This window comes from Elgaria multicarinata, chromosome 19, assembly GCF_023053635.1.
Source record: "Elgaria multicarinata webbii isolate HBS135686 ecotype San Diego chromosome 19, rElgMul1.1.pri, whole genome shotgun sequence".
Lineage (NCBI taxonomy): Eukaryota > Metazoa > Chordata > Lepidosauria > Squamata > Anguidae > Elgaria > Elgaria multicarinata.
The window spans coordinates 1,423,035-1,449,993 of record NC_086189.1 but is presented as its reverse complement, the minus strand read 5'-3'; the positions used below and the strand labels follow the sequence as shown (position 1 = coordinate 1,449,993).

At 47.3% G+C, this 26,959-nt stretch overlaps 1 protein-coding gene across 1 annotated transcript in view; it reads left to right on the top strand.

Moving 5' to 3' along the window:
* Window positions 1-26,959, top strand: part of EXD3 (exonuclease 3'-5' domain containing 3) — a 168,187-nt gene that overhangs the window by 38,740 nt on the left and 102,488 nt on the right. Inside the window, exons 7-12 of the mRNA XM_063144822.1 lie at window positions 1,601-1,654; window positions 2,733-2,872; window positions 3,917-4,008; window positions 6,697-6,770; window positions 6,875-6,913; window positions 13,128-13,297. Coding sequence (XP_063000892.1) covers window positions 1,601-1,654; window positions 2,733-2,872; window positions 3,917-4,008; window positions 6,697-6,770; window positions 6,875-6,913; window positions 13,128-13,297 — 569 coding nt within the window. The remainder of the gene's footprint in view (window positions 1-1,600; window positions 1,655-2,732; window positions 2,873-3,916; window positions 4,009-6,696; window positions 6,771-6,874; window positions 6,914-13,127; window positions 13,298-26,959) is intronic.

Genomic DNA, 26,959 nt, shown 5'->3' with positions numbered 1-26,959 from the left:
GCCCTTTTTGAAGATCGGGACAACGTTAGCCCTCCTCCAGTCGTCCGGCACCTCACCCGTCTTCCATGATTTTGCAAAGATAATAGACAAAGGTTCTGAGAGTTCTTCTGCTAGCTCCTTCATTACTCTCGGATGCAGTTCATCGGGCCCTGGAGATTTGAACTCATTCAAGGAAATTAGGTGTTCTTTGACCATTTGTTTATCAATCTCAAACTGCAATCCTGCCCCCTCAACTTCTGCTTCACTTTTTCCAGGGGGGTCATAGACCCGCTTTTGGGAGAAGACCGAGGCAAAGTAGGAATTGAGCACTTCAGCCTTTTCTTTGTTATCTGTTATCAATTTGCCATCCTCATTAAGCAGTTGAACCACCATTTCTTTCCTCTGTCTTTTACTACTCACGTATCTGAAGAAAGCCTTTTTATTGCTTTTAGCATCCCTCGCTAACCTCAGCTCATTCACAGCTTTAGCCTTCCTGATGCCATTTCAGCACTTCTGAGCCACATGTCTGTACTCTTCTTTTGTAACCTGGCCTTCCTTCCACTTCCTATATGTATCCTTTTTTGTTTTCAGGTCATCTCTAAGCTTTTTGTGGAGCCACATTGGTTTCCTCTGTTGGAATTGTTTGTAATTGTGCCTTTAAAATTTCCTTTTTTAAATACTCCCACCTGCCACAGGACCTTACTTATATTAGTTCTGAGTTTATTAAAATCAGCTTTCCTAAATTCCTAAAATCCAGAGTACGTGTATGGCTACGCTCGACTTTTGTCTCCTTCATAATCAAGAATTCAAGTATGACGTGGTCACTTTCCCCCAGAGTTCCCGTAAGTGCCACTTTATCCACTAAGTCATCCCTATTGGTCAATAACAAGTCAAGGATTGCCGATCCTCTAGTTCCTTCCTCCACTTTCTGTAGGAGAAAGTTTTCACCCACACATGTCAGGAATTTCTTGGAAGGGCCGCTTTTGGCAGTAATGGTCTCCCAACAGATATCAGGGTAATTGAAGTCCCCCATCACTACTACATCACACTTCCTTGAAACACTGGCAATTTGTTTCTCAAAAGTTTCGTCCTCGTCTTCTCCTTGATTGGGTGGTCGGTAGTAGACTCCGATTATCATGTTTTTTTCCTTGCCCCATTAATTTTAATCCAGACGCTCTCGACGGGGCTCCCAGTCTGTATTTCTGTGCAGGGATAGGTATTTTTAACATATAGTGCAACTCCACCTCCCTTTCTAATTCTTCTGATCCAAGTCCATGTTATGGGGGAGACGCTGACCAGTGTGTGGTTGGGAAAAGCCTCTGTCGTGTGTTGTCACTGAGTCCTTATTTCCACCCATTGATTCCAGCATTAGCCGGTGAAGCAGCGGGAGAGCTATATCGCCTGTTCTTCATGGAGGACAGTGTGTTGGAAATGTGGAGGTGAAGTAGGGGGAGAGGTACTGTGGACATTTCATGCACTTTAACTGCCTGGAGGTGATTTTCATAGGGCCCAGGAAATGCCTTTATTTCTGCATCATGTAGATACATATCTCCTCACACTTCTGCTATATGTTGTTGCTGTTCTCCGTCATGAACCTTTCTGTACTTTTTCTGTTCTTTAGGCTGCCATTTTAAGCATAAAGCTGAACCTGCAGCCAGAACAAGAGTTTGAGAAGGTAAAATCAATGCAAAACGTAAAGCCTTTGTTTGCATGTCTGCTCACTTTGCTTTCTCCTGGAAACACTAGCTGTCTACCTGCAGGGAGCTCTTTTTCACAGGGGAGCATTCAAACATGTAATCCCCCAGGGTTCAGGCAAAAATGTAACCAATGGGTTCATACACTTATGAATTGGTCATTGAGTGAACCAGGGGACAGTGTGACCTGGTGGGTCATTCACACAACCTTTTAATCTCTGGTGAACCTCTTTTTTCAATTCATCCTTTCTAAATATCGCTCACACTTGCCATGAGGTTAGCTGTTCTTGTGACATAAGCACACAACCCTCCAGGCTTTCTGGGAGTTTCAGCTTCATAATCTACTAAGTGCTGTTCAGAGCTAAAATGGGAGGTAAAGCCTGTTCATGGGTGTGTGGTCTAAATGTTTATCTCCCCCTATGTGTTTTGTGTTGGTGGATGGATTCTGAGGGAACCAAGGTGGCTGCCTTGCTGTTTTTGAAGCCAACTTGGGATCGAGCAGACCTCAAGGCTCGCGTAATGGCAGCACCCCCCTCAAGAGGCCAGGGCTGTGCATGTGGGCCCCGAAAACCCATCCAGGCTCAACGTGGGGCCATGGCGGGTGACCTCCCTGTGACTGGCTTAGCCCTTCTCCGGGGGGCCTTGTGGTGTGAGCATTAGTAACTCTTGTGGTGAGGTGACTGGTGGGTGGGAGAGGCGTATCGTCTCCTAGCCAGACTGGGATAGAAATACTTACAGATTGAGCCTTGCCCTCTGGTCTGCTTTTGCACAGCGTCGGCGGACTGCTCCCTGCTATCGCAGGGCCAGCCTCATCCTGGCCGGGTTTCTCAGCTCATACTCTGGCTTGGGATTGCCTCTGGAAGGGTCCCCTTGTCCTGCTACCTGCAGCATCCCAGTGCTGCATCCCAGCTCCCTCCATCCCAGCTCCATTCCCTGCTGCAGCCTGTCCCACCTCTGTGTGTTTGACAGCCCTGGGACAACTGGCCCATTCAGCTGGCTGAGAAACTGCGGCTCCACCGGCGAGGCTAATGCCCAAATTCTTCCTCTTTTCCACCCCAGATGTGCGTCCCGTTGCTGCTTAAAGATAAAACAGACCTCGTGGAAGCCTACGTGGAAGGCCACCCTGACCTGCAGCGGCAGCTCTTGCAGCTCTTGGACTCGTGGTTTGATCCCAGCTTCCAGATCCAGAACATCACAAGGTGAGGGCCTGGAACAGTCCCCAGCCACGCACTTAGTAACAAGGGGTGCCACAGCGGAGAAAGCCCTCCTCCTAGTAGCCACCTGCCTCACTTCCTTTGGCAGGGGCTCACGGAGAAGGGCTTTCTCCGCTGTGACACCCCGGCTGTGGAATGAGCTCCCCAGAGAGGTCCGCCTGGCGCCTACACTGTATTCTTTTCGTCGCCAGCTGAAGACCTTTTTATTTTCTTAGTATTTTAACACCTAAATTTAAACTTTGCTGTTTTAATTCTGTATTTTAATCCTATATCAATTTCTGCTGTGTGGTTTTATCCTGGTTGTGCTTTTTGTATTGTATTTTGTATTTGGGTTTTTAGATTGTTGGATGTTTTATTATGTTCTTAATGGTTTTAATTTTTGTGAGCCGCCCAGAGAGCTTCGGCTATTGGGTGGTATAAAAATGTAATAAATAAATAAATAAATAAATAGTAGCCAGTGCAGCATCAGTGGGTCTGATAGGGTACGCAGTAAACAAAATTCTGCACCAACCCTACCCAGACGCTGAAGGCCAAATGCACACATGTCTACCATCTCTCCTTTTGCATAATTTGGCCACTCCCCCCTGTTTCCAATCATTTGTTCTGGGGAGGGGTAAGAGCAATGCAGGGCACAAATGCTCCCCCTCCCCACCACCAACCACTGAAAGTCCCAAACAGCCCACCTCACCCTCTCCTGGCTTCTAACATTTCATTAGGCATTGGTCACATGCTTTCAGGTAGAATCTTTGCAACCATAGGGACTAGGAACGTGCTTTACACAGACATACACACACTCCTTTGGGTAGTAAAAGCAACTCATGCACCCCGAGGAATTGTATCTCTGACTGCCAGGAGCCTCCAGAAGGGTTGCTGCCTCCCATAATGCCTTGCATTCTTTTCCCTGGAGGATTGAGCTGGCCACGCTCCACAGAGTAAACACAGAATGTGCTGGGCCAGGGCCAGTGTAGGAATTCTTACATTCTTGCGTAGAGTAGACCTTTTTGTCTTTGCTTCTTGGCTCTCTTTCAGGCAGTATCAGGGAGTGAGGCCGGAGAAGATCAACTATCGAACGTTGAATAAAATGGTCTTCCGATTCCTGGAAAAATACAAGCTAGACCCAGGTAGGCTAACAGGGCGGCATGTCAGAGAAATGCCAGCAGAAGGCCATGTGGGAAAACTGTTCCATGGCGTGGCCACTATTTCCCCATGTTTACTTCTGCTTGTGTTATGTATACCCCACCTTCTGTGCAAATGGACACTCAAGACAGCATGCAACATTGAAATCAATTAAAGTCCAAGGATAATGTATTATATATATATCCCTGCCCATGAAGAGTGTCCACCCTAACAGACTAGTTTTCTCTCTGTGTGAATTTTATTTGTTCTGTTTGTTCATGAATGTTGAATCATGCAGACTAAAGAAGCGACAGAGTTTCTGGGCTCCGAAATTCCAATGTACGCAGAGAGTCTGAGATTTCCCCTGGTGTTGCCCACGTGCCCATTCAAGCATTTCTTTTCAGTCATAAGGGCTAGGAACTTGCATTTTTAAAACTGAAAGCTGAAATTCTCAGGAAATGGAATTCTGTGCCCAATCTTCTGCACTCCCCATCTCGTCCCCGTTGTAACTGTGAAATTGCAGAATACACACAGTCCTGCTTATTAACGTTTTCTTACTTATTATCAAGATTTATATCCCACGCAATAAAATGAATCAGCTTGGCTGATTTTGGAGGATCCAGTTAGATCTAAAGGCCTCCAACCAGAGCTGAAATAGCTCACTGGGTAGATCTCAAGCGGACGCATCTCCGTGCCGATTGGCGCCTCTGGGTCGACACTAGAGGGTAGGAGAGGGCTGCCCTGGAATGTCCGCTGCTCCCAGGCAGCGTTCGTAGCCACCCTGTGCGCAGAGGCCGTTTGTCGTCGTCTTCTCACCTCTTGTTTGCGGTTTGGAGTGGTGACTCACATGGCACAAGATGGATGGGACAGTGTTTGCAATAATATCCCCTCAAGGTTGTTTGGCAAGAACTTCTATGGGGCATTTGTGACAAGGGGCCTTGTGTTGCCTTGGCAAATGTTTATGGGCAGAACCCACCGGGCCATTGCCCTGCGCCAGCCCTGCTGAGACGAGGGGGCACGGGAGAGCGTCCGTGCTGGTGGTGCCTCCAGCTCCCCTGGGCAAGAGGCCCACTGTTCTTTCGATTCATCAGGGGCTGTTAGCGCAATCTTGCGGTCACATCCATGCTCTACAGTGCGCACTGCGGTGTCCGCATGGACTTCCTGCACATGTGGCAACTCCCCCGCCCCTTACCAGAGTGTTGGCAGTTGAGCGCTTCTCCCTCCCTCCCTCCCTCCCTCCCTCCCTCCCTCCGCCTTTTGCATCCAGAGCGTCTTTCTCAATAGAAATGTGCAGGGGAGCCATGGCAACTTCTTTGTATGCGCCCAGGTCCAGAAGGGGCCCATGGTCTGGATTTGTCATTGAACAAATCAACATTGCTTTATTTATTTATTTATTTTTATTTATTTATTTATTTATTTATTTTATTTTTATTTTTAATGCAGAGGATTTAATGCAGAGGATCTTTACTTTGGCTAAAAGCGAGGCCCTCACATCACTGCTTTTAGGGGGAGGAGTCATTGGCAGTTGAGGGGCGGAGTCCCTGCTTTGCATGAAGGAGGAGCCAGGCCTGACCCCCGTCAGCTTCGGGCTGGAAAACCTCCTGCCTGGAGCCCCGGAGAGCCGTGGCTGCGGGTCCATGTCAACAGTACTGGGCTAGATGGACCGAGGGTCTCACTCGGCCTAACGCCACTTCCTAGCAGCTTGTCAGCTCTCCCTACCTGCCCCCCCCCCCGGCCGCCTTCACGGGAAACCGTGTCAGTGTGAGAACTTATATGCAGGTTTTCCTCAAACGGATTGAAGCTTCAGGAGACAAAAGTGTAGAAGGGTTTTATCTGAGTGTGTGTGTGTTTCTTACTAGCCAATTTCTTACTTGTTAGGTAAGGACGCGGCGATGTCATCCATCACCAGAGATGATGGAACAATCGCGGGCCTTTAAAAGCAATTTGAATGGAGCCACCTCAATTTTCAGCAGATACTGCTGATTGTGAAAACCATTCCCTGTCCAACCCTTGGCAGCGTAGCCGTGGACCACATGGTTTGGGTTTGGATGGGAAGCTCTGGGCTCAAACCAGGCCGAGGCTGCCGCTCCCACACAGAGGCCCTGCTTTGTGTGCAGAAGGGTCCCGAGCACCATCTCCTGTGAGAAGGAGCAGGGATCAGGAGAAGGGAAAGGGGGCCCTGCTGCGGAGAGACACCCCGCTCTGAGCAGCCCATGCTGGGCTGGATGGACCGAGGCTTTGCTCCGTAGAAGGCAGCCATGGGCATTCTGCCGGTTTAACAGGCTGCCTGTTACAGCCTGCCTTTTGGCCTGGGCTCACGGCGCAGGGAGAGAAGAGGAGCTGTTTTGCATTCCCAACGTCCCAAGTTCAGTCCCAGGCAGAGAGTCCTGGAAGTGACCCGGCTTCCGGCTCCAGAGAACGTCCGCCCTCCTGGACGTGCGTCCGTCTCAGGGCTTGCTGGGCCAGCACCAGCGGAGGCCCTGCCTGCCCCTCCTCAGCCCTGGGCCCACTTGGACCAATTCAAACTGCCTTGCAGGTCTGTTGGGAGGCTCAAATGGGGCTCCCCTTCCACGTACGCTGCATGGAGAGGGAGGTGAGGGTGCAAAGGTGGCAAACTTAAATATATGCTCACCTGTCTGCCGATTGGTCTTTCTCCTGACCTGTGCTTTCTTGTTCCCCCACCCCTGTTCCAGCTCTTTGCCCGAATGTGATCAACCAGCGGCACCTGGGCACGCTGAAGTACCTGCTGCACAAGAGATTTGTGGAGGTAGGGGGGCGTGGAAGGGAGGGAGGGAAGGAGGGAAGGGGGAGCACACTGTGCTTTCCATGCCCAGAACATGTGACCACGTGGCCTGCTGATTTCTTTTCCAGAAAACCATGACACAGGAAAACTGGGCTGACCACGTCCAGGTAAGTGGGAGAAGGATCCGTGTCTTATGTACAAAATAAGAAATTCACATTCTGCATTCAGGCACTTTGGATTCTGCAACAAGGAAAGTTGTATTCTGTGATCTGCATGAATTATGCAAATCAACTAAATTTGCATAACCCCTCCCATTTTGCATAATTTATTCTGCCATCACTTTTGTCTTTTTTTTCTAGTGTTTTGCCCAATTTATTCTGGTTTTTCCTAGTTATATGAGAGAGGCAAGGAATGATGCAGGGCACTGAAACTCCCTCCCTCCCCTGATCTCTGGAGACCTTATCTCAGCTGGCCCTTTGTGCCCCCCTGCTGTTCAGCGTATGTCTGCATCCATGGGGGCTAGAAACTTCCTTGTTAAAATGAAAGCTGAGATTCTCAGGGTGCCAAATGCTACATTGGTCTTGGTTACATTTCTGGGTGAGATCATTTGCCAGTTTGGTGCCTAGAAGCCAAAACTGCTCCAAGGAGGAGGACGAAAAGTGTTCTAAAGTGCCGCACGAGGCGGAGAAGAGTTGTGCTGCTCAAGGGTGCGAGGTGGCAAAGTCGGCAGGAGACGGAACGCTTCCTCCTGCCGAAGAATGCCCCCCTCTCTCTTTGGAATGTTGTAATTATGGGTCTAGGGGAATCCGAGGCAGATGGACCGGGTGTGAATTTTGGAGTTCATTCAGCCTGCCTTCTCAAGCATTCCGCCTCCACAACAGAAAGGACGGGGGGATTTAATGCACCGAGAGAGATTAGAGAGAGGGGGAGAGAGAGAGAGAGTGAAAATGTCTCTGCCAATCCTTCCATTTGCTAAAGATCCTGCAAACTTACTTATTATTGTGTGAAACAGATGCAAGGAGGCATAATCCATGAGCGGTTCTCTGCATTTTGCAAAACGAGGCTGTTGCATTCTGGCATGCAGGCCTCCCCCCCACCCCAGTATACATCAGACAAGCCCAACAAGGAGAGGGCAGAGTCTTCCTCTGCTGTGTGCTAGATTTCTCCATGCAGGGACTTTTATGTCTTAGGTGGGGGGAACCCTTAAGAGCACCCTGCGTTTTGAAGCAGCACTCTCAAGCACGCCACCTCCTTGTTCCCAGCAACACATACAGCGTCTGTGTAGACTGGCTCTCAGCCCTTCTCCCCAGCATGCCAAAGGGCGGCACGGGAGCAGGGGATACAGTCTACCTCCTGAGCTTGTGGTTAGAATGCCTGAGCTCATGTGTACTTGGAATTATTTTTAACAAACAGAATCTGGGCAAGGGAAGAAGAAAATACGGGCAGAAGGCCCGTCCTCACCCACGTGGGGTGGGAAGGAAGGGTCTCCGTGTAAGGGAGCGTGTCTTCCTGGGAGCGCTAATCCACACAGATTTCATTTTAAATAATTCTTAATATTTGTACTACCCAGGAGTTCTGAGTTTCACAAGTTATCTCCATTTTCCTCATGCTGACCCTGTAAGGTAGGCCAGCATTGCAATCTCTAAGACTACCCGGAGAACTCGCAGGGCTAAGAAGAGACCTGAGAGGGGGGCTTTTCCAGGCACTGTGCAAGGCCTGCCCTACCATTAGGCAAAGGGAGGCAGCCGATGCTTGCGGGGCGGGGAGGGCTGCAGCAGCCCACCCACTGCCCTGTCTAAGCTATTCCCCTCAGCCTTCCCCCTCCCCTGGACATTCCCATGCTCAGGAGCTAGTGCACTGGTGGCTTGTGGGTGTCCTGGGCCGTCCAGCCGGCTCACCTACTCGCCTTCTTCCTAAGCCTCCTGGGAGTGCTGTTGGGGAAGGCCCCTGGTGGCTCAAGGAGGCCGCACAGGCCCTGGCGTGCACACATGTGCTGCTCCGCCCCTGCTGCATGGGTGTGTTTGTTCACACGGGGGGCAGGTGAGGGTGCAGCAAGGTGCTCTGCAGCCCCGAAGGCAGGCAGCCACCCTCGGGTGGGGCAGAGGGCGTCGTTCCATCCCCCTCTTCAAGTATGGGGGTTGTGCTGTTTTTTCTCTGCCACGTTTTTTTGTTCTTGCCAGCTCTTTGTTTAAATTTCTTTTTTAAAAAATATCAACCATTTAATTACTTTCCCTTCTATTTCACATATTTGTGTTTCTGTTAGTTTTGTTAGTTCCTTGTGGGGCCACAGCCCCCAATGGGAGGCAGAAGCCTTTTAAGTGGAGTTTGCCACAGACTTTATGGCCGGAGTAAACCGCCGCTGTGAACGGCCCCCAAGTGATACGAGGCGAAGGCCGCGTCAGGGCATCTGCTGGTCATGGGCAGAGGAGTCCGGGAGTGTACAGGTGGCCAAAGGGCCTTGGAGCGAATGGGAGAGGCCCGGCGGCCATGGTCATCTCACTCCCTGGTCTGACCAGGCCTCTGCCCTCCCTTCTCAATGCCCTGGCGTGTGCTTCAGGCCAAATGGCTGCTTGCCTGCCTGCCTGCCTGCCTGCCTGCCAGGCAGTGGAAAGCACTTGGGGGCCCAGTCCTCGTCCGTGGAGGGAGGCTTTCAGAGCAGGGTCCTGTTGGTGTTGGAAAACTTTGCTTTGCATGCTTTGGGGTTATGGAGGGAATGACACGTCTGGGTGGTGTGTGGTTTTTCGAGCTCTTGCTGCTTGTGTATAATTTTCCCTCATCCTGAAAACTGGAAGGTGGGGCTGGGCTAGCTGGAGGTCGCAAGGGCCGCGGCTGGAGGGCAGGTTTCCCCGAGGAGAAGAGCCATCCCAGCTGGCACAGAGTGGTGTCCATGAGCCTTTTGCACGGGAGCTGGGAATTCTCCGGTGCAGATTCACTGGGTTGCTTCAGGGCCACTTTAGACAGCCGGGAGGAACAGGCGGACTGGGCCACTGCAGGGCGTGTGTCTGACGGGAGAGACTTGCACAAACTCACCAGAATAGCATGTCTGGGAGTCATCTGTGGGTTTAAAGAACCCCACCCCATTTTCCTATCTAAATTGCTCCCTCACTTGGAACTGCTATTTGTTCTGTGGAGAAAGTCTGAATAATAATAATAATAATAATAACAACAATAACAACAATAACAAAAGCAGCAGCAGCAGCAGCTGAACTATCATAGAATCATAGAACAGCAGAGTTGGAAGGGGCCTACAAGGCCATCGAGTCCAACCCCCTGCTCAATGCAGGAATCCACCCTAAAGCACCCCTGACAGAGGGTTGTCCAGCTGGAGCCTTGGTCTGATCCAGCTTCAGGGCTCTTCTGATGTTCTTAAAGAGCTACATTCCTGATCAAAATTCCCTCAGTGGTGCAGTTTATGCTCTGCACACAAAAAGTCCCCGGTTCAGTCCCTAGTGGTGCCTCCAGGTAGGGCTAGGAAGTCCCTTCTCCGGACGAGGCCCTGGGCAGCCGCCGCTGTCCGTCATCAGCGTGGGCCCTTGTGAGCTAGCGTGGCCGGGGCCTGGCTTGGTCCAGCGCCGCTTCCTCTGAGCTTTCAAAGACCAGGGCTGGGTCTGCCTTGTCTGCCTGCTGCTGCTGCTGCTGCTCTGTTCCCTGCACTCCTACATGTGCAAACGCAGCCCGGCCCCCGGTGGAATGCTGCTTCTCTGGCTGTCGGGCCTCATTCCTGAGATGCTTTCGGCAGCACAAAGGTGAGACGCTGCTCCTGCCGGAGGAGGAGCGGGAAATAAATCACTGGATGGGCCAGGGTGAAGAAAAATGCCAAAGGGGGAGTGGGGGGGGGGGGCAGACAGTGCAGTGGCCCAGATGCGCTGCCAAACACAGCATGGATCCAGCTGTGCCACCACCCAGGCAGGCCGCACACAGCAGCCCCGCCAACATGGGCATGTGCAGAAAGCCGAACGCCTTCCTGCAGCTCAGCCGGTAAAGTCCTCCTGCTGAAGCTGCAGGACCCTCAGGAGCCATGTGGGGTGGGGGGTGCTGCCCTGTTGCTGGAGAGCGCGAAGCTGGCGCCTGGTGGGTTGAGGGGGGTCTGCCCAGTCAGGCCACCAGCCCTGCACCTGGAGATCAAGCCAGCTACCGAATGGGCACTCCCCCTGTCTGTAGTCCTGCACCCGCCTGGGACTCTGGTTCTGAAGCCAGAAGAGGGCTGTGTTTATTTCTTTGGTTGCATTTGCTGTGTTCCTCTCACACAAGGCATGAAGGCCCATGTTCCCCGGCCTCCTGTATCCAGCAGTCTAGACTGCCTCTGTATGCGGGGACCGTGTTGTAGCCCTTTGCAGGACAACATCCTATGTGGGCCCGGCTTGGCCCGGCCAGTTTTGAAAGACCCGCCTTTCCCATTGCTACTGCTACAACAGCCCTGTGAGGTCCTTTGGGCTGAGAGAGAGAGATTGGCTCCAGCTCATGGTGAGGTGAGGGGTGCAGCTTGAGCCCAGCTGCCTCCATCCCTGGTCCGGCACTCTTAATGCCTTCCAATGGTGGGCGGAGCAGAAGGCAAAGGGGGCCGTGACCCCAAATACTAAAAATGCCAGCTCCTGCTGCCGGTCAGTCACTGGGGCCTTCTGAGGAGCGCTTCCACCTTCGAGAATGGGGAAAACACCAGGCGGTGGGTGGGTGGGTGGGGAAAGGGAGCGGGGCTTTCTGGGGGACCTAATTGGGTTTTAGGCAGGCTTGATTTCTGCACTTCTGCTCTAATGGTCCACTACCCCCGAACCCCATGCGATCCAAAGGGCCGGACTAAGCCAAGGTGCTTCCACCTAGTCACAGGGCGCTCAGGACGCGGCTTATCCCACGGAGCAGCGCACGGCTTATCCCACGCGGGCTGGCTTGCAGCAGGGGCTGCCCTTCTTGGGAGGGATGGCAGGAGCACACACCAGCCCCAGCCCCAGCCCCAGCCCCTGGCTCTCAGTGGGCTCAGCCTGTTTTTCTCCTCCAGGACCTGGGAGAATTGCGCAAGGTGCCTGGCCGGTGGGGCTGAGTGCTGCTGACTCAGCATCTCTGGAGGCCTGGGCCCGGTTCCCACATGCTCCCCGTAGCTGGGGAGAGGAATGCAGCCCAACCAGCGTTTGCCCTCCGGGGCTGAAGCCGTAAAACGAAACACAGGCTGGGACGGTGAGAGGCCCAGGTGCTCAGCGCTCCCGTTTCACCCTTGCCAACTTCTGGAAAAGCTCATGCAAGAGGGCGATTTGGGCTCCCCTTCCGCACCAAACCCTGAAGGAGCCACTTTTCCACAAGGCTGGCTGGAAAGCCAGGGGAACCCAGCACAGGCCTGCTTCAGGCGCTGGCCGTGATCCACACGCCTCCCTTCCTTGACTTGTGTTGGGAGCTCACGTGGGGCAGTGCTGGAGCTGCCCCTGCACTTCCCTAGCCATGGTGAGCTCCAAAGCACTCCCTTCAGCCGCAGGCAGGCGTGGGCTTGCCAGCCGTCCTTTCCGCTAGCCACAGTTGCATTACGGTGCAGGTGCAAGGCTCGCTGTGGTCTGTTCCCCAAGCAAGCGGAGGGCTGCACAGCCATGGTCCAGGTCAGGCCAGAACGCTTCCAGACCCACCAATTTCCTGCATTGCCTTTTAGCTGGCTTTGTTCATCCCATAAATTCTGCCTTCATTCCCTTCCACTTCCTTCATTTATTTCTTGATAGCATTTTTATCCTGCTTTTTAGCCAGGAAAGCTCCCAAGGCAGCTTGCAAGGGCATTTCTTAGGCCAGTCCCTGCCTGCGGGCTGACAGGCTCAAAAACCTGACGCAAAAGGAGAGAGGATGGGGAGGGAGAAAGGAAAGAGCCAATCCAGGCATTAGGCCTCTAGGTACAAAGGGGATGGAAGAGAGGTGGGGTGCCCAGGGGCAGCCCCCAATCCTTCACTGGCAGAGCACAGCGCCCTCCCTGGGCCCCGGCCAAAGGGCTGGGTTGGAGGAGCCAGTGCCGTAGGCACTCCTGCGTCAGCAAGGGGCAATCCAGGAAAGGTCTGGCTGGGTGAGCTGGAAGGCAGGACAGTCCTGCATTCGCTTGCAGGTCGGGGGGGGGGGAGCGGAGCAGGAGGCGAGGGAGAGGGAATTGCATTTTTGCCTGCTGGTCCTCATGAAACAACCAAGTGGCTCCCTGTAGGAGAAGCCCTTTCTCCCAGAGATGCTTGTTTTCTCCTGGCACGGAGTTTTCTTTTCCCCTGAGGGGAGGGGGGCACCTGAGCGTATCCTCCTTGCCAGCCAATGTGTCGCAGCCGCCCACGCGTGGGGATTGCTGCTCCCGGGTGTGCTGAGGGCCAGCACCGTGTCTGCTTGGCAAAGCGTGCCTGCTGCCTTCTCAGCCCGTTCCTCTTTGCGTTGCAGAGCACTGTCCAGGGCAGCCAGTGGCTGCAAGAACAGCTGGTCCATCTGCTGGTCCGTTACTGCGGCCTGGAGGCTGCTGCCACGTGGGCGCTGCGCTACGACCTCCCCGCGGACAAGCTCCCTTATGGCACGGGCGAAGCGATGGAGACGCTCCGGACACAGGAGAGACGGTAGAGGGGGAGCTGGGCGCTTTGCCTTCGAGGATGGGGGCTGGCAGGGTGCTCCTCGGGAGCAGGGTTGCCCCTCTTCTGTGCTGGGAGGCTCCTGATCCTGCCCTGATCACAGCTGGATTCTGAAAGTGGCACCCATCACTCCCACCACAGGCAGGCTCAGGCAGTTGGTGCAGTCAGAAATGAAGGCAAAGCGGGCCCACTGAGGAACAGGGTGGCGGCGGAATCAGCAGGCTCAGGGAACCCACAGTTTAGAAACAACAACAAAACCTCCGAAGAGGGGCCATCGCCCCCCAAGCAGCCCAGCGGGGACTGAGGAGGCTCAGTGGCTGTGGGACATTTGCTTACTTATTTAAGCTCCTTCTGTACTGCTTGATGTTCTGAAGGCTTTCTTTCTTTCTTTCTTTCTTTGCTGCTGAATGTAATAAAATCCCTCGGCAGTTCACAATATATATTAAATTACAATACTAAAAACACGACATTAAAACATAGCATTAAAAACACTTCCAACTACAGGAAAAATTATGGAGCTGTAAAATGGAGCAGCATAATTAATTTACAACCCAGGGAAAGCCTGGGTGAACAAGCGTGTTTTCAAGAGGCGTTTAAAAGTTGTCCCATTTTCTGCCTCCCGAACTGCACAAGGGGCAGTTTTCCAGAGGGTGGGTGCCGCTACAGAGAAGGCCCTGCGCTCTGGGTACTTCATGGCGACATTCCGTTCATTTTGGAATGACCAGCAAAGCCGCCTCTGCAGATCTCAAAGGTAGTCTGGGTGTATATAAGGGAAGGAAGCCTGCTAGATATCCTGGTCTCTTCTCCAGAAATCTGGAGCTGCTCCCAGCCTGCTGCTTGCTGTCTGGAGTTCTCTTCATCCGGTTGCTGATTCCTGCTGCTTTCCATCCAGGATCTTCCCAGATGCACAAGGGGGTGTGTGGAGGTGGGGATGGGGCGGTTTCACACACCCTTGCCAAATATTGCATGGAGGTTGCACAAATATTGACGGTGTCGTGTGCACACAGACCCTCTATGAGTGAATGTTTGTCCTGCCCCGTGCCACTGCCCGATAGAATTAGTCACATGCTCCCCCAAACACAATTGGCAAATATTTTGTCAAATAATAAACCCAAGGCTGCAGGCTGTGTGGAAAAGACACTGGCCAGAAACTTGTGCTCCTCGGGTTAAAAATAGAAAGAAAAGGTGCTGGATTGCCCCCTCCCCCAATGCCTGCTTTTCTCAGGTTGCCCTGTGTAGGCTCGGGCACGGGCCTGGCACGGTCCCTGGTCCCCTCCGGTGGCAACATCTCTGATTGGGATCTTGAGCCGAGATCATTTGCCTGGGTGTGTGGGTGTGTCTCAGTCTCCAGTCAGAAGAGAATCGTGCTGGGAAGGGAGATGGGAAAGGCGACGGAAGCGGCATCCTACCAATCAGAGCAGCACAGTTTGGGCAACGCATGCAGGAGAAGGCTGGGAGGCTGGCCTGGACGCTGGGAGGCTGATGAACGGATATGCCGGCCGTGCGACGCGTATGGCACACCACTCCAAAACCTAAACAAATAACCGGAAGTAGCACATCCAGTTTATAAATGTTTTTTACATTCTAAAATTTACAATGTTATAGCTTTATTTTTTAAAAATACACACACACACACAAACAGATTTTAAAATGTGAAACGGTTCAGTATAAAACACCAGCTTCAGTCACAAATAAGAGTATGCGACAATACTATTTATACTATAAGCTTATAAGCTGGTATACTACAATGCCAGTTATAAATGGTTTTGTAGCAGGCTGTTATTCGAAGTTCTTCTTTTTGGTCTCTGTGCATCACACATATGGGCTCTGCGCCTGCGCGGAGCTGCTGCCAGGAAACTTCTAAAGCTGAGCTTTTGGCGGGAACCCTCCCCCACTCCCTAGTGCGCATGTCTAGGAGGGTTCCCGCCCCACTCCTCAGTTCTTCGACCGCCTCACGGCTAGTTCGTCAGGTTCTTCACTGGAAATAAAACCAAATATTAGCTGAGTTACTTACCTTTTACTTCAAAATTTCTCTTCATCTCTATCTCTTCACCTCTTCCTCTTCGTATATTCTTCCTCCTATAAAAAAAAAAAAAAAACTTCATAAATCTAAATTTTCCGGCTTAAATTTCTCAACTTCTACAAGACGGTCAGCGGCTGCTGATCAAGAAAATCCAAGACTTGTGTGGCCCTGAGGGCACCTTTCTGAAAATGCACAAGATGTGGTGCTAAACTACCACCATCTGATGGACACAGCCATTGTTTAATGTGCCTTGGAGAAGGCCATAAAGTGGATTCCTGCCATAACTGCCAGGCATTTTCACGGCAAACCAGAAAAAACAGAGCCGACCGCCTTTTTTTTTTTTTTATAAATTTTTATTTTCTACAATACTTAAACATACACATTTACATTCACATAAAAACAACAACAACAACAACAACATACTACATAATGTTCAATTTGAATACAAAATCTTATCTTAATAACATAATCAAAATAACCTACAAGTGCACCCCCCACCTCGGGATCTCATTCCTGATTCCAGAATCTCATACTTTCTTCTGCTGGTGGTTTCCCACTTCCTTTTGAAAACACAAATATTAGGAACTGTTTCCAAATTCCTTCAAAATCATTTGATTTAGCTATACCTCTTCTCCATTTAATATTACTTGTTAATTTATCATTAATAGCTATATCCCATACTTCTTTATACCATTCTTCAATAGAATATTCCCCTTGAATCTTCCAGTTCCTAGCTACAATCAATCTTGCTGCAATCAACAAATTCGTTATCAGTTCCTTAGTTTCCTTTTTACATTTAAAATCTTCAAATAGTGACAGCAATGCAACTTTTGGTGTTCGTTCTATCTTCATTTCCACAATTTCTTCAATCTCCAAAAACACCATCTTCCACAATTTCTGAACATAGTTACATTCCCACCACATATGCAAATACGTTCCTTTAACCCCACAACCTCTCCAACAATTTTCTGATTGCTGATTGTTTATCTTATTCAATCTAACCGGAGTTAGGTACCACCTCCATACAATTTTATAATAATTCTCTTTTATTCTTACTGACATATTTCTCAACGCTCTTTGTTTCCATAATCCCTCCCAACCCTGTTGTCCTATTTGTACCTTCAAATCTGTCTCCCAAACCATTTTACCCGAATTATCCACCATCCCTTTCTCTATCAATATTCTATATAATTCACTCATCAACCCTTTTAACACTGTTCTTTTCTCCCTTTCATTATCTTTCTTAACTATTAGTTCCTCGAACTTTGTTAATTCTCTACACTCTCCATTATCTCTTACCCACTTTTTAGTCCACTGTTCTAATTGCCTATAATTTAACCAAGTTAATTTTTTATCCTTCAAAACCTCTTCCATATCCTCTCTTGTACTCATTCCTCTTAACCAATCCTTTAATTTCATTTTATTTTTTTCTATTAAAACTTTACTTAATCTACTCTTTAATTCCTCCGGGAAATTCTTCAACATTATTACCGGTGACAAAGGAGAGCCGCTTGGAAGCAGCTCCCCTTTATATTTACTCCAAATTTCCCAGTGAAACCTCAAGAGCGGGTTATTTATACTTTCCACCCATTTTTTTTCCCTTCCATAAAAAATACATTTTCCAATTTAGTCTCTATATTACTCGTAATTTTTTCTTCCATCCAATCTAATTCCCCTAATCCTGTAATTGCCTCCACTATATATCTTAATCTATTAGCTACATAATATAATTTAATATTCGGGAGACCCAATCCTCCCTTTTTTTGGCTCAAATACCATTTACTTTTATTTACCCTCGCTTTCTTATCACCATTACAATAATTATTTATAATCCTTTGCCAACTTTTTAGCTCTAATTCTGAAATTTTTATTGGTAGCATCCTGAACACAAAATTAATCTTTGCTAAAATCTTCATTTTTATTAATGCTATTCTTCCAAACCAAGATAAATTTAACCTTTTATATTTTTCCAATTTTGCTAAAATCTCTTTTTTTAACACATTTAAATTCTCTTTCTCTAAACTCTCTAATTTCTGCGTAATTTTTATTCCCAAATATCTAATCTGATTCTTAACTCTAATTTCTCTTCCCTTTTCTTCCCAATCCTTCTCTTCCTTTTTAGTATAATTAAACAACATCAATTCTGATTTAGACCAATTTATTTTTAACCCTGTAATATCCTCAAATTCTCTCAATTGTTGTTTAATTCTCCCCATCTTCTCTATTGGATTCTTTATCGTCAACAACGTGTCGTCTGCAAACATATTCAATTTAATTTCCTTCATACTACCTATTCCTTCAATCTCCTCATCTTCTCGTATTGCATTCGCCAATAATTCCATTACCATTACAAATAGGACTGGTGAGAGCGGACAACCTTGCCTTGTCCCTCTGGCTAGTCGTATCTTATCTGTCACACCATCATTCACTACCACTACGGCTGTATTTTGAGAGTATAACTGTTCTATTATCGCTTTAAATTTATTTCCAAACCCCATTTTATTTATAACCATCTTTAAAGCTTGCCAGCTCACACAATCAAAAGCCTTAAAAATATCCAATGCCAGAATTCCCGCTTTAACCCTAGACTTATTTATCACCTGTATTACATTTAATACTCTTCCCACTAAATTAGGCATCTGTCTACCTGCCACAAATCCGCATTGATCCTCCCCTATATATTCCTCTATAAATTTATTCAACCGCCTTGCTAAGATAGTTGAAAAAAGCTTAGCATCTTGGTTTATTAATGAAATAGGTCTTTATGAATCAGGGACAGTCAAATCTTTATCTGGTTTTGGTATTAAAATTATTAATGAGTGTTCCCATGATTCTGGCGTTCTATCCCCTTCCAATATGGAATTAAACAAATTTATTAATTTTGGTATTAAAATTCCTTTAAAAACCTTATAATATTCTGGTCCTAAACCGTCTACCCCCGGTGATTTACCCGGCTTCAGGTTCTCAATTACTTCTTCTACTTATAAATAAATAAATAAATACGTTAAGTTTGTTTTTAATGGACCCCACAATTGTTGTTTTTAAATGGATACTGTTGTTTTTATACTGTTTTTATGTGTGTGTGTGTGTGTGTGTGTGTGTGTGTGTGTGTGTGTTTTTAAATTGTATACTTTTAATGTTTACTATTTTTAAATGTTGTAAACCGCCCAGAGAGCTTCGGCTGTGGGGCGGTATATAAATGTAATTAAATAAATAAATAAATAAATAAATAATACTTCTCCTTGCGTTATTACCTTTTCCATTAACTCTTTATGCTCTATTTTTATTCTCTTCTTTATATATTTTTCTATATAAGCTTCCAACTTTTGTTTTTGAGTATCCTTTCCCTTATACAATTCCTGATAAAACTCCTGAAAAATCTTTACTTTATCCTTCATTGTATGACAATACTTCCCTTGTTTATCCTTCAAAATCCCTATCCCGTTCCTGGCTTTTTCTATTTGTGTGAGCCTGGCAAGCACTTTAGAATTCCTGTTACTGTTTTCAAAATACTCCCTTTTCATATATATTAAATTCTTTTGAACCTCCTCTAAATTTAAATTTTCTAATTGTTTTTTCTTTGCCTGTATTTCTATTAATTTATATTTATTTTTATGTTGCCAATAATCTTTCTCCATTTTCTTAATCTCTTCCTCCAATTGTTCCTGCTCTGCTACTTGTTGCCTTCTTAAATTACACATTTCTCTAATACATATCCCTCTCGATACTGCCTTCATGGTATCCCAAACTACTGCCCTTGACGTTCCTCCCTTCTCATTAATTTCCCAAGCCTCTATCATTTCTCTTTGCATTTTTTCTACCACCTTATTATACTTCAAAAGTTTTGTGTTTAGTTTCCACCTAAACGCTTCCTTATAATTCTTTTTAACTGTAAATTCTAAACTTAACAATGCATGGTCCGTTACCTTTATTACCCCCATTTCCATTTTACATACCTTACTTGCAAACTCTTTTGAAACCATTATATAATCTATTCTAGAGTATGTCTGATGAACTGAGGAGTAATAAGAAAATCCCGGATTCAAGCCATTCAGTAAACGCCAACAATCTACACAATCTTTTTCTTTTACTAGTTTATTCAATATAGTAATATTATTTCTTTTTTCCACATTTGTGGGGTTTGATCTATCCACTCTATTATTCATTACCATATTGAAATCCCCAGCTAAAATTAGATATCCTTCCCTAAACTCCTCTATTTCATTAAATAAATTCATAAAAAACTCTCTATGTCTCTCATTAGGGGCATAAACATTTACTAATGTATATTGTTCACTTTCTATTTTCCCCTTTATCATAAGATATCTACCATTATCATCCTTTCTTACAGTTTCCAATATGAATCCACTTTTTTTTGAAATCAAAATTGCTACTCCATTTTTCTTTGACGTCCCTAATGACTTCTCATAATAAACAGACCACCTTGTCCGGATTTCATTTACGCCATCAAATTTTTGGTGTGTTTCTTGCAACATAATAATATCCGATCTTTCTTTATTTAACATTTGTTCTATTCTCCTCCTTTTCACGACTGCCCCCAGACCTTTAACATTGAGCGTTGATACTTTAATATTCTTATTCATAATCACCCTTTTGATTTTCCTTCCGATCCCGTGTGCTCTGCAACTCATAAACATATACAACACCAAATATAAAAATAAACCCTAAACCCCCCTTCATCCCCCTCCCTCCCACCCTAATGATCCCCCCAACCCCTCTTCCCCCCCACTATTTTCCCCCTCCCCATATCCCCGTGAGTCTATTACTCCGGCCATCTAACTTAGGGGAGAGGGGGGAGGCGGCGCCCCGCCATAACGGCACGATCTCTGTATTTAACTACTTATCATATTAATTATCTCATAACAACATTCCACATTTACCCCGTCCCAGACGCCCCGGCTACGGCTCCATTCTCATCTCCAGCTCCAAAACTTGCATCATTACATAACCCCAATCTCTTCAGCAGCTCCTTGCCTTGCTCCAGAGAGGTTACTCTATGTTCACCCCCAGCATAAGAAAACTTTAAAAAAACTGGGTAACCCCAAGCATATCTCACTGTATTTTTTGTTAACGTTTCAGTTATTTGCTTAACGCTGCGCCTCCATTGGAGTGTTTGCTGACAAAGATCGTTGAATACTTGCGCTGTTTTGCCTTTATATTTAATCATGACCATAGCCCTCAATTTCTTCATCACTTGCTCTTTTTTGTAGTAACTGCCAAATCTCACAAGAATGTCTCTGGTTGATCCTCTATACTTTGCTCCTCCCACTCTATGGATCCTTTCAATATCACAGTCTTTTATATCCAGATCTGGCATCATATCGTTGAACCACTTCAAAACTATTTTTCTCAAATCCTCTCCTGGTTCTTCAACAAATTGTTTAATGCGTACATTGCAACGCCGCTCCTGATCTTGAAGTCGGATCAGCTGTAGATCTTGACTTTGAAATTTTAGCTCACAACTTTTTTCAAAGACATCCTGTTTTTTCACAAGTGCTTTAACTTCCACATCTAGCTTCTTTATCTCTCTATCATTAGCCGCGATCTTATCTGCTAGCACCCCCATTCGTGAAACTGCATTTTTTTCATTAATATCCATCTTCTTGCTCAAAGTGGCAGTGCTGTCTAGAATCAGTTTCTTCAATTCTTCCAGTGCAGCTGAAATTGGCTCCGTGCCAGAACCCTCAGCCATTTTGATAGATCCATCTGAATCACTTCCAGAGCTTTGTAAGTCTTTTTCTACAGACACTTTCTCAAGACGGGCCAAATTATGGTTAGAAGGATGAATTCTTTGCCAGGTAGCCTTCCCCGGGTTTTTTTCCCCTTTTTTTCTGATATACGGCATGGATCTATTTTTAACTCTCAATCACTGTCCCGATTACAATCCACCGCGTCTCTCTCTTCTTACACAGATAAACACTTTATTCTTCGATGCTTTTTTAGAGGGGTGAATTTACTACCAATTAAACCTTTCTCTCAGATTAGGAGTATATAAATCATCACTTTATCAGACTAGGAGACAGGAGAGCTCTAACATTCCAAAGTTAGTTTCGCTTTCTGCTCCCCCCTCCTTCCGTCTGCTTGCAGCCAGAGAACGGGCTGTTTTTCTCCTCCTTATTCTGAGTCTGCTTCCAAAAAAACAGGATTTTCACCCTCTCTTAACAATCATAATCATCCTCCTTCACTTTCATTAACGACCCATGCCTTTTTAGATGAGATAATTAGCTTTTCAGATCCCCCCCTTCGGGAGCTCTCAAGAAGAGACCTTACCCGTCATGACGTCCGGCTCCGCCCCCCAGAGCCGACCGCCTTAAGGCAGAATTGTGGACAAAAGCTCTGCAGGCTGTCCAGAACCAAAAACCTACTATGGCAGCGATGACGCCCAACAGGGAGCAAACAAACGCTCCGTTGGCCAGGCCTCATACCCCGCCGCTCTCCTTATCGGCGGCAAGAGAGGCGCCTCCCACGCCTGGGAGAGCAACGACCAAATTAATAGCAAAAAAGCTAGTGAAAGGAGCAAGGGCAGCAAAGGCCCCAGATGCTCAAAAGAAAAAGAAAAAGAAGACAAGCCAGCACCGGCAATCAACCCAACAGGAGGGTCGATCGATACCGACCACCTTAACTTCCTCGACATCGAGGGCCGACATTCCACATTCCCCCTCGACATCGAGGGCAGACATTGCATCTCAGCGAGAAGACGCTCTCCATTGGTATCGAGAATACCAATTGCACCCCGCCCCTCGACAGCGAGAGCAGATGTAAGACATTCTCCCTCGGCACCGAGAGTATCTACCGTGCCTCGCCCATCGACATCGAGGACCCGTACTGCACAATCTCCGTCGACATCGAGGATTCAGACCATGCAATCCCCATCAACATCAAGGACAGGCAACATATCCCCTCCATCGACATCGAGAGTAGACAATGCACCCTCGCCTCTGACACCTAGGAATGATGCTGTACCATCCGTCTCCATTTCGGAGGGTGAAATAAGGGACTCACCTCAGAGACAAGTCCCCATGCAACTTAGCCCTCATGCAGCTCCTATACTGAGACTGCCACAGGAAAGACAAGGGCGCTCTCAACAATACCACCGACGGGAATCCCCAGAGTCCATCCGCTCTACAATACCAAGAGATCAATATCGATCACGTTCCCCCTTCTCGGATAGGGACAGACGCTCCGACATCTCATCCCACTACTATGAGGAACCCCATCGACATCGACACCACGACAATTATTACCAATATACCTCTTCTCCACGGAGACCACGAGAACAAACCTTCGCACACTCACAACAACCTACATCGGTACCGTACTTGGCACCGAGACACGATATTGAATCAATTCAATATGCACACGATCTTCCTGCTATATCAGCATCACGGGAAGGGGAACAAGAGCAAAACGATGAGCAGCACCTTGCATTACAAGTAGCTTCTCCGCGCTCGCTAGCGGCTGATTACCAATCCGATTCAGCCTCTTATTCCTCTATTGCGCCTTCTACCGCTTCTCTAGATGGAATAGTAGCACCGCACGAGCCACTTTCACCATCCGAAGATCTCGCCCATTTCTCAGACCAGATCCAACGCATGGCACAATCCCTGGGCCTACAGACATCACAACCGTTACAAGCATTAGATGACCCAATATTTGATGTCATAAATACAGAATTGGCTTTACCAATAGTCATTCCTTTTGCACCGACACTTTTACAGACAATCCAACTATCTTGGAAACAACCTGCATCGATGCCTCCCGCATCAAAGAAGTTGGAAAATATGTATAAAGTTCTAGAGAAAGATGCGGAATTCCTTTTTTGTCACCCGCAACCAAACTCGATTATTGTTGAGTCAGCACAAGGGCGCTCTCAACGTATCCACTCAGCACCAGTGGATAAAGAAGGCAGACGATTAGACCTCATGGGAAGGAGGTTCTATTCAGTCCTGGGCCCAGTGCTCTTCAACATTTTTATTAATGATTTGGACGAGGAGGTGCAGGGAACGCTGATCAAATTTGCAGATGACACAAAATTGGGTGGGATAGCTAATACCCTGGAAGACAGAAACAAACTTCAAAGTGATCTTGATAGGCTGGAGTGCTGGGCTGAAAACAACAGAATGAAATTTAATAGGGATAAATGCCAAGTTCTACATTTAGGAAATAGAAACCAAATGCACAGTTACAAGATGGGGGACACTTGGCTCAGCAATACTACAAACGAGAAAGATCTTGGAATTGTTGTAGATCACAAGCTGAACATGAGCCAACAGTGCGATATGGCTGCAAGAAAGGCCAATGCTATTTTGGGCTGCATTAATAGAAGTATAGCTTCCAAATCACGTGAGGTACTGGTTCCTCTCTATTCGGCCCTGGTTAGGCCTCATCTAGAGTATTGCGTCCTGTTCTGGGCTCCACAATTCAAGAAGGACGCAGACAAGCTGGAGCGTGTTCAGAAGAGGGCAACCAGGATGATCAGGGGTCTAGAAACAAAGCCCTATGAAGAGAGACTGAAAGAACTGGGCATGTTTAGCCTGGAGAAGAGAAGATGGAGGGGAGACATGATAGCACTCTTCAAATACTTAAAAGGTTGTCACACAGAGGAGGGCCAGGATCTCTTCTCAATCCTCCCAGAGTGCAGGACACGGAATAACGGGCTCAAGTTAAAGGAAGCCAGATTTCAGCTGGACATCAGGAAAAACTTCCTGACTGTTAGAGCAGTGCGACGGTGGAATCAGCTACCTAGGGAGGTTGTGGGCTCTCCCACACTAGAGGCATTCAAGAGGCAGCTAGACAACCATCTGTCAGGGATGCTTTAGGGTGGATTCCTGCATTGAGCAGGGGGTTGGACTCGATGGCCTTGTAGGCCCCTTCCAACTCTGCTATTCTATGATTCTATGATTCTATTCATCAGCCTCACTGAGCTTAAAGGTATCAAACTATCAAGCCACCATGGCGAGATATCAAGTTTTCTTACTTGATAAGATTGCCTCACTTTGCAACAACTTAAGTGACGATCAGAGAGAACTTGCCCGGGTCTTTACAGATGAGGCAATAAGTCTTGCTAAACAGCAAATTAACACCTCAAAGCATCAGACTGATTGTGGCTCAAAGGTAATGGTTGGTGCCGTCGCACTCCATCGCCATGCATGGCTCAGATTGACTGCATTATCACAAGAAGCAAAAACCCGCATCGAAGACCTCCCATTCGATGGGGAGGGATTATTTAATTCCAAGACCGATGAGTCCATGGACTCGGTACAGAAGGCCAGGACAACGGCTAGAAAAATGGGACTAACTTTTCCTACTCAACAGTTCAAACAAAGACGTTGGTATAGACAGCCATAAGCTCAATACCAAAGATACCAAAATGACCTCTCCAGGTTCCAACAAGGACGCTTCCAACAACAACAAATACAACAACAGAAACCATATAGGGGCCAATTTCCCTCTTCACGAAATCGGTTTCAGAGATGTAAAACTGACTTCAATAACAAACAGCAGCTTTGACTGGACAGTCAAAACCACCAAACAAATCACCCCATTCGGCCAACACCTATCTAAATTCCTCTCAACATGGACACACATCACATCAGACAGATGGGTCCTTTCCATAATTGCACAGGGATATCGAATAGAATTCGACACACTACCACCATCTGGCATCCTTCGCGGTACAACCCCCTCAACACCACTAAAGCAAGAGGTTCTATCCCTCTTAGCAAAGGGAGCCATCATCAAAATACCAAAATACCAAATACATCAGGGATTTTACTCCCACTATTTCACCGTACCAAAAAAGGATGGCGGCCTACATCCTATTTTAGATTTAAGAGACTTAAACACTTACATAACCCCAAAAAAGTTCCGGATGGTCTCCCTAGCCAATATACTACCACTGCTTTCAAAACACGCCTGGTTTGCATCAATAGACCTGAAAGATGCATACTTTCATATCGACATACATGCCCAAAGTCAACAATACTTAAGATTCCTCATAGAACAACAAGCATTCCAATTCACAGTGCTACTATTTGGCCTGTCCACAGCACCACGCGTGTTCACAAAATGCATGGCTGTAGTATGTGCTTACCTACGACAGAAAATAATCCAAGTCTACCCTTACATAGACGACTGGCTGATAGTTGCACAATCCCGCCAGTCGTTAGTTCACAACCTAAACACCATACAACTCTTACTTCAAGATTTAGGCCTTTACATAAACAAAGAAAAGTCTTGCATAACCCCAACAAGATCCATAAAATTCATAGGAGCAATCCTCAATGCAGACCTATGCAGAGCATTCCTTCCCTTAGACAGGGCAATAACCATCATCAACCTAGCAAGGACAATAAGAGGACGAAGCAAACAAAGGGCCATCACCATCCAAAGAATGTTAGGATTGATGGCATCCACCACTATGGTGATAAGACTTGCACGTCTGAAAATGCAAAGAATACAACTCTGGTTCACAAGAGTATTCAATCCAAAGCAAAACGCAAGGCAAATCACACTTCACGTACCACCAGAAGTGGCAAGGTCGCTACTATGGTGGGTGTCACGCCGCAATCTATTAACAGGAGTCCCTTTCCACCCTTCAGAACCTTTGGGCGTCATAACAACCGATGCCTCAACGGTGGGATGGGGAGCTCACTGCAAGAACCTCACAGTACAAGGATGCTGGACTGGCAAGGACAAACGCAGACACATCAATATGCTAGAACTACTTGCAGTTCAAAAAGCACTGAAGGCGTTCCAAACACAACTCTACCACCAACATATTCAAGTAACATCAGACAATACAACCGTAGTTCTTCACTTGAACAAGCAAGGTGGAACCAGATCAAGACCACTAGTTCTGCTCACCATCCAAATATTAGAATGGTGCAATACTCGTCACATCACCATTACCGCAATTCACATTGCAGGAGAGCACAACCAACTTGCAGACCAACTCAGCAGAACCATGACATCTGCACACGAATGGCAAATTCACCCAGACGTCATTCAGAACGTATTTGACAGATGGGGCACCCCATCCATCGACCTTTTTGCCACAACCGGCAACAGCGTCTGCAACCTATTCTGCACCAAAGCAGGAATAGGACACCAATCGATGGGAGACACTTTCCTCCGCAAATGGAGCACAGACTTCTTTTACCTGTACCCACCAATTCCTCTGCTAACAAGGATACTGGCGAAGATAATAACAGACAACACCAATTGCATCGTATTAGCCCCATGGTGGCCCAGGCAACCATGGTTTGCCCCTCTCCTAGACAGATCTCAGGGGAGATTCTTCCGATTACCAACAAGAATAGATCTGCTTTACCAGAGCCAAGGTCGAGTCCACCACCCAGACCTGGACTCTCTGCATCTGACAGCCTGGAGACTAATGCCAATATGAACCAGGATTCTTACACACCTGAACTACAGGCCATCCTGGACGCGGCCCTAAAACCGTCAACTAGACTTTCTTACAAGAGGAAATGGGAAGGCTTTTCAAGGTTTGCCATAACGAAAGACTCTGACCCACGAAAACGCAGTATAAATATAGTTTTATTGTTTCTATTACAATTAGTTCAAAGAAACCTAAAATATTCATC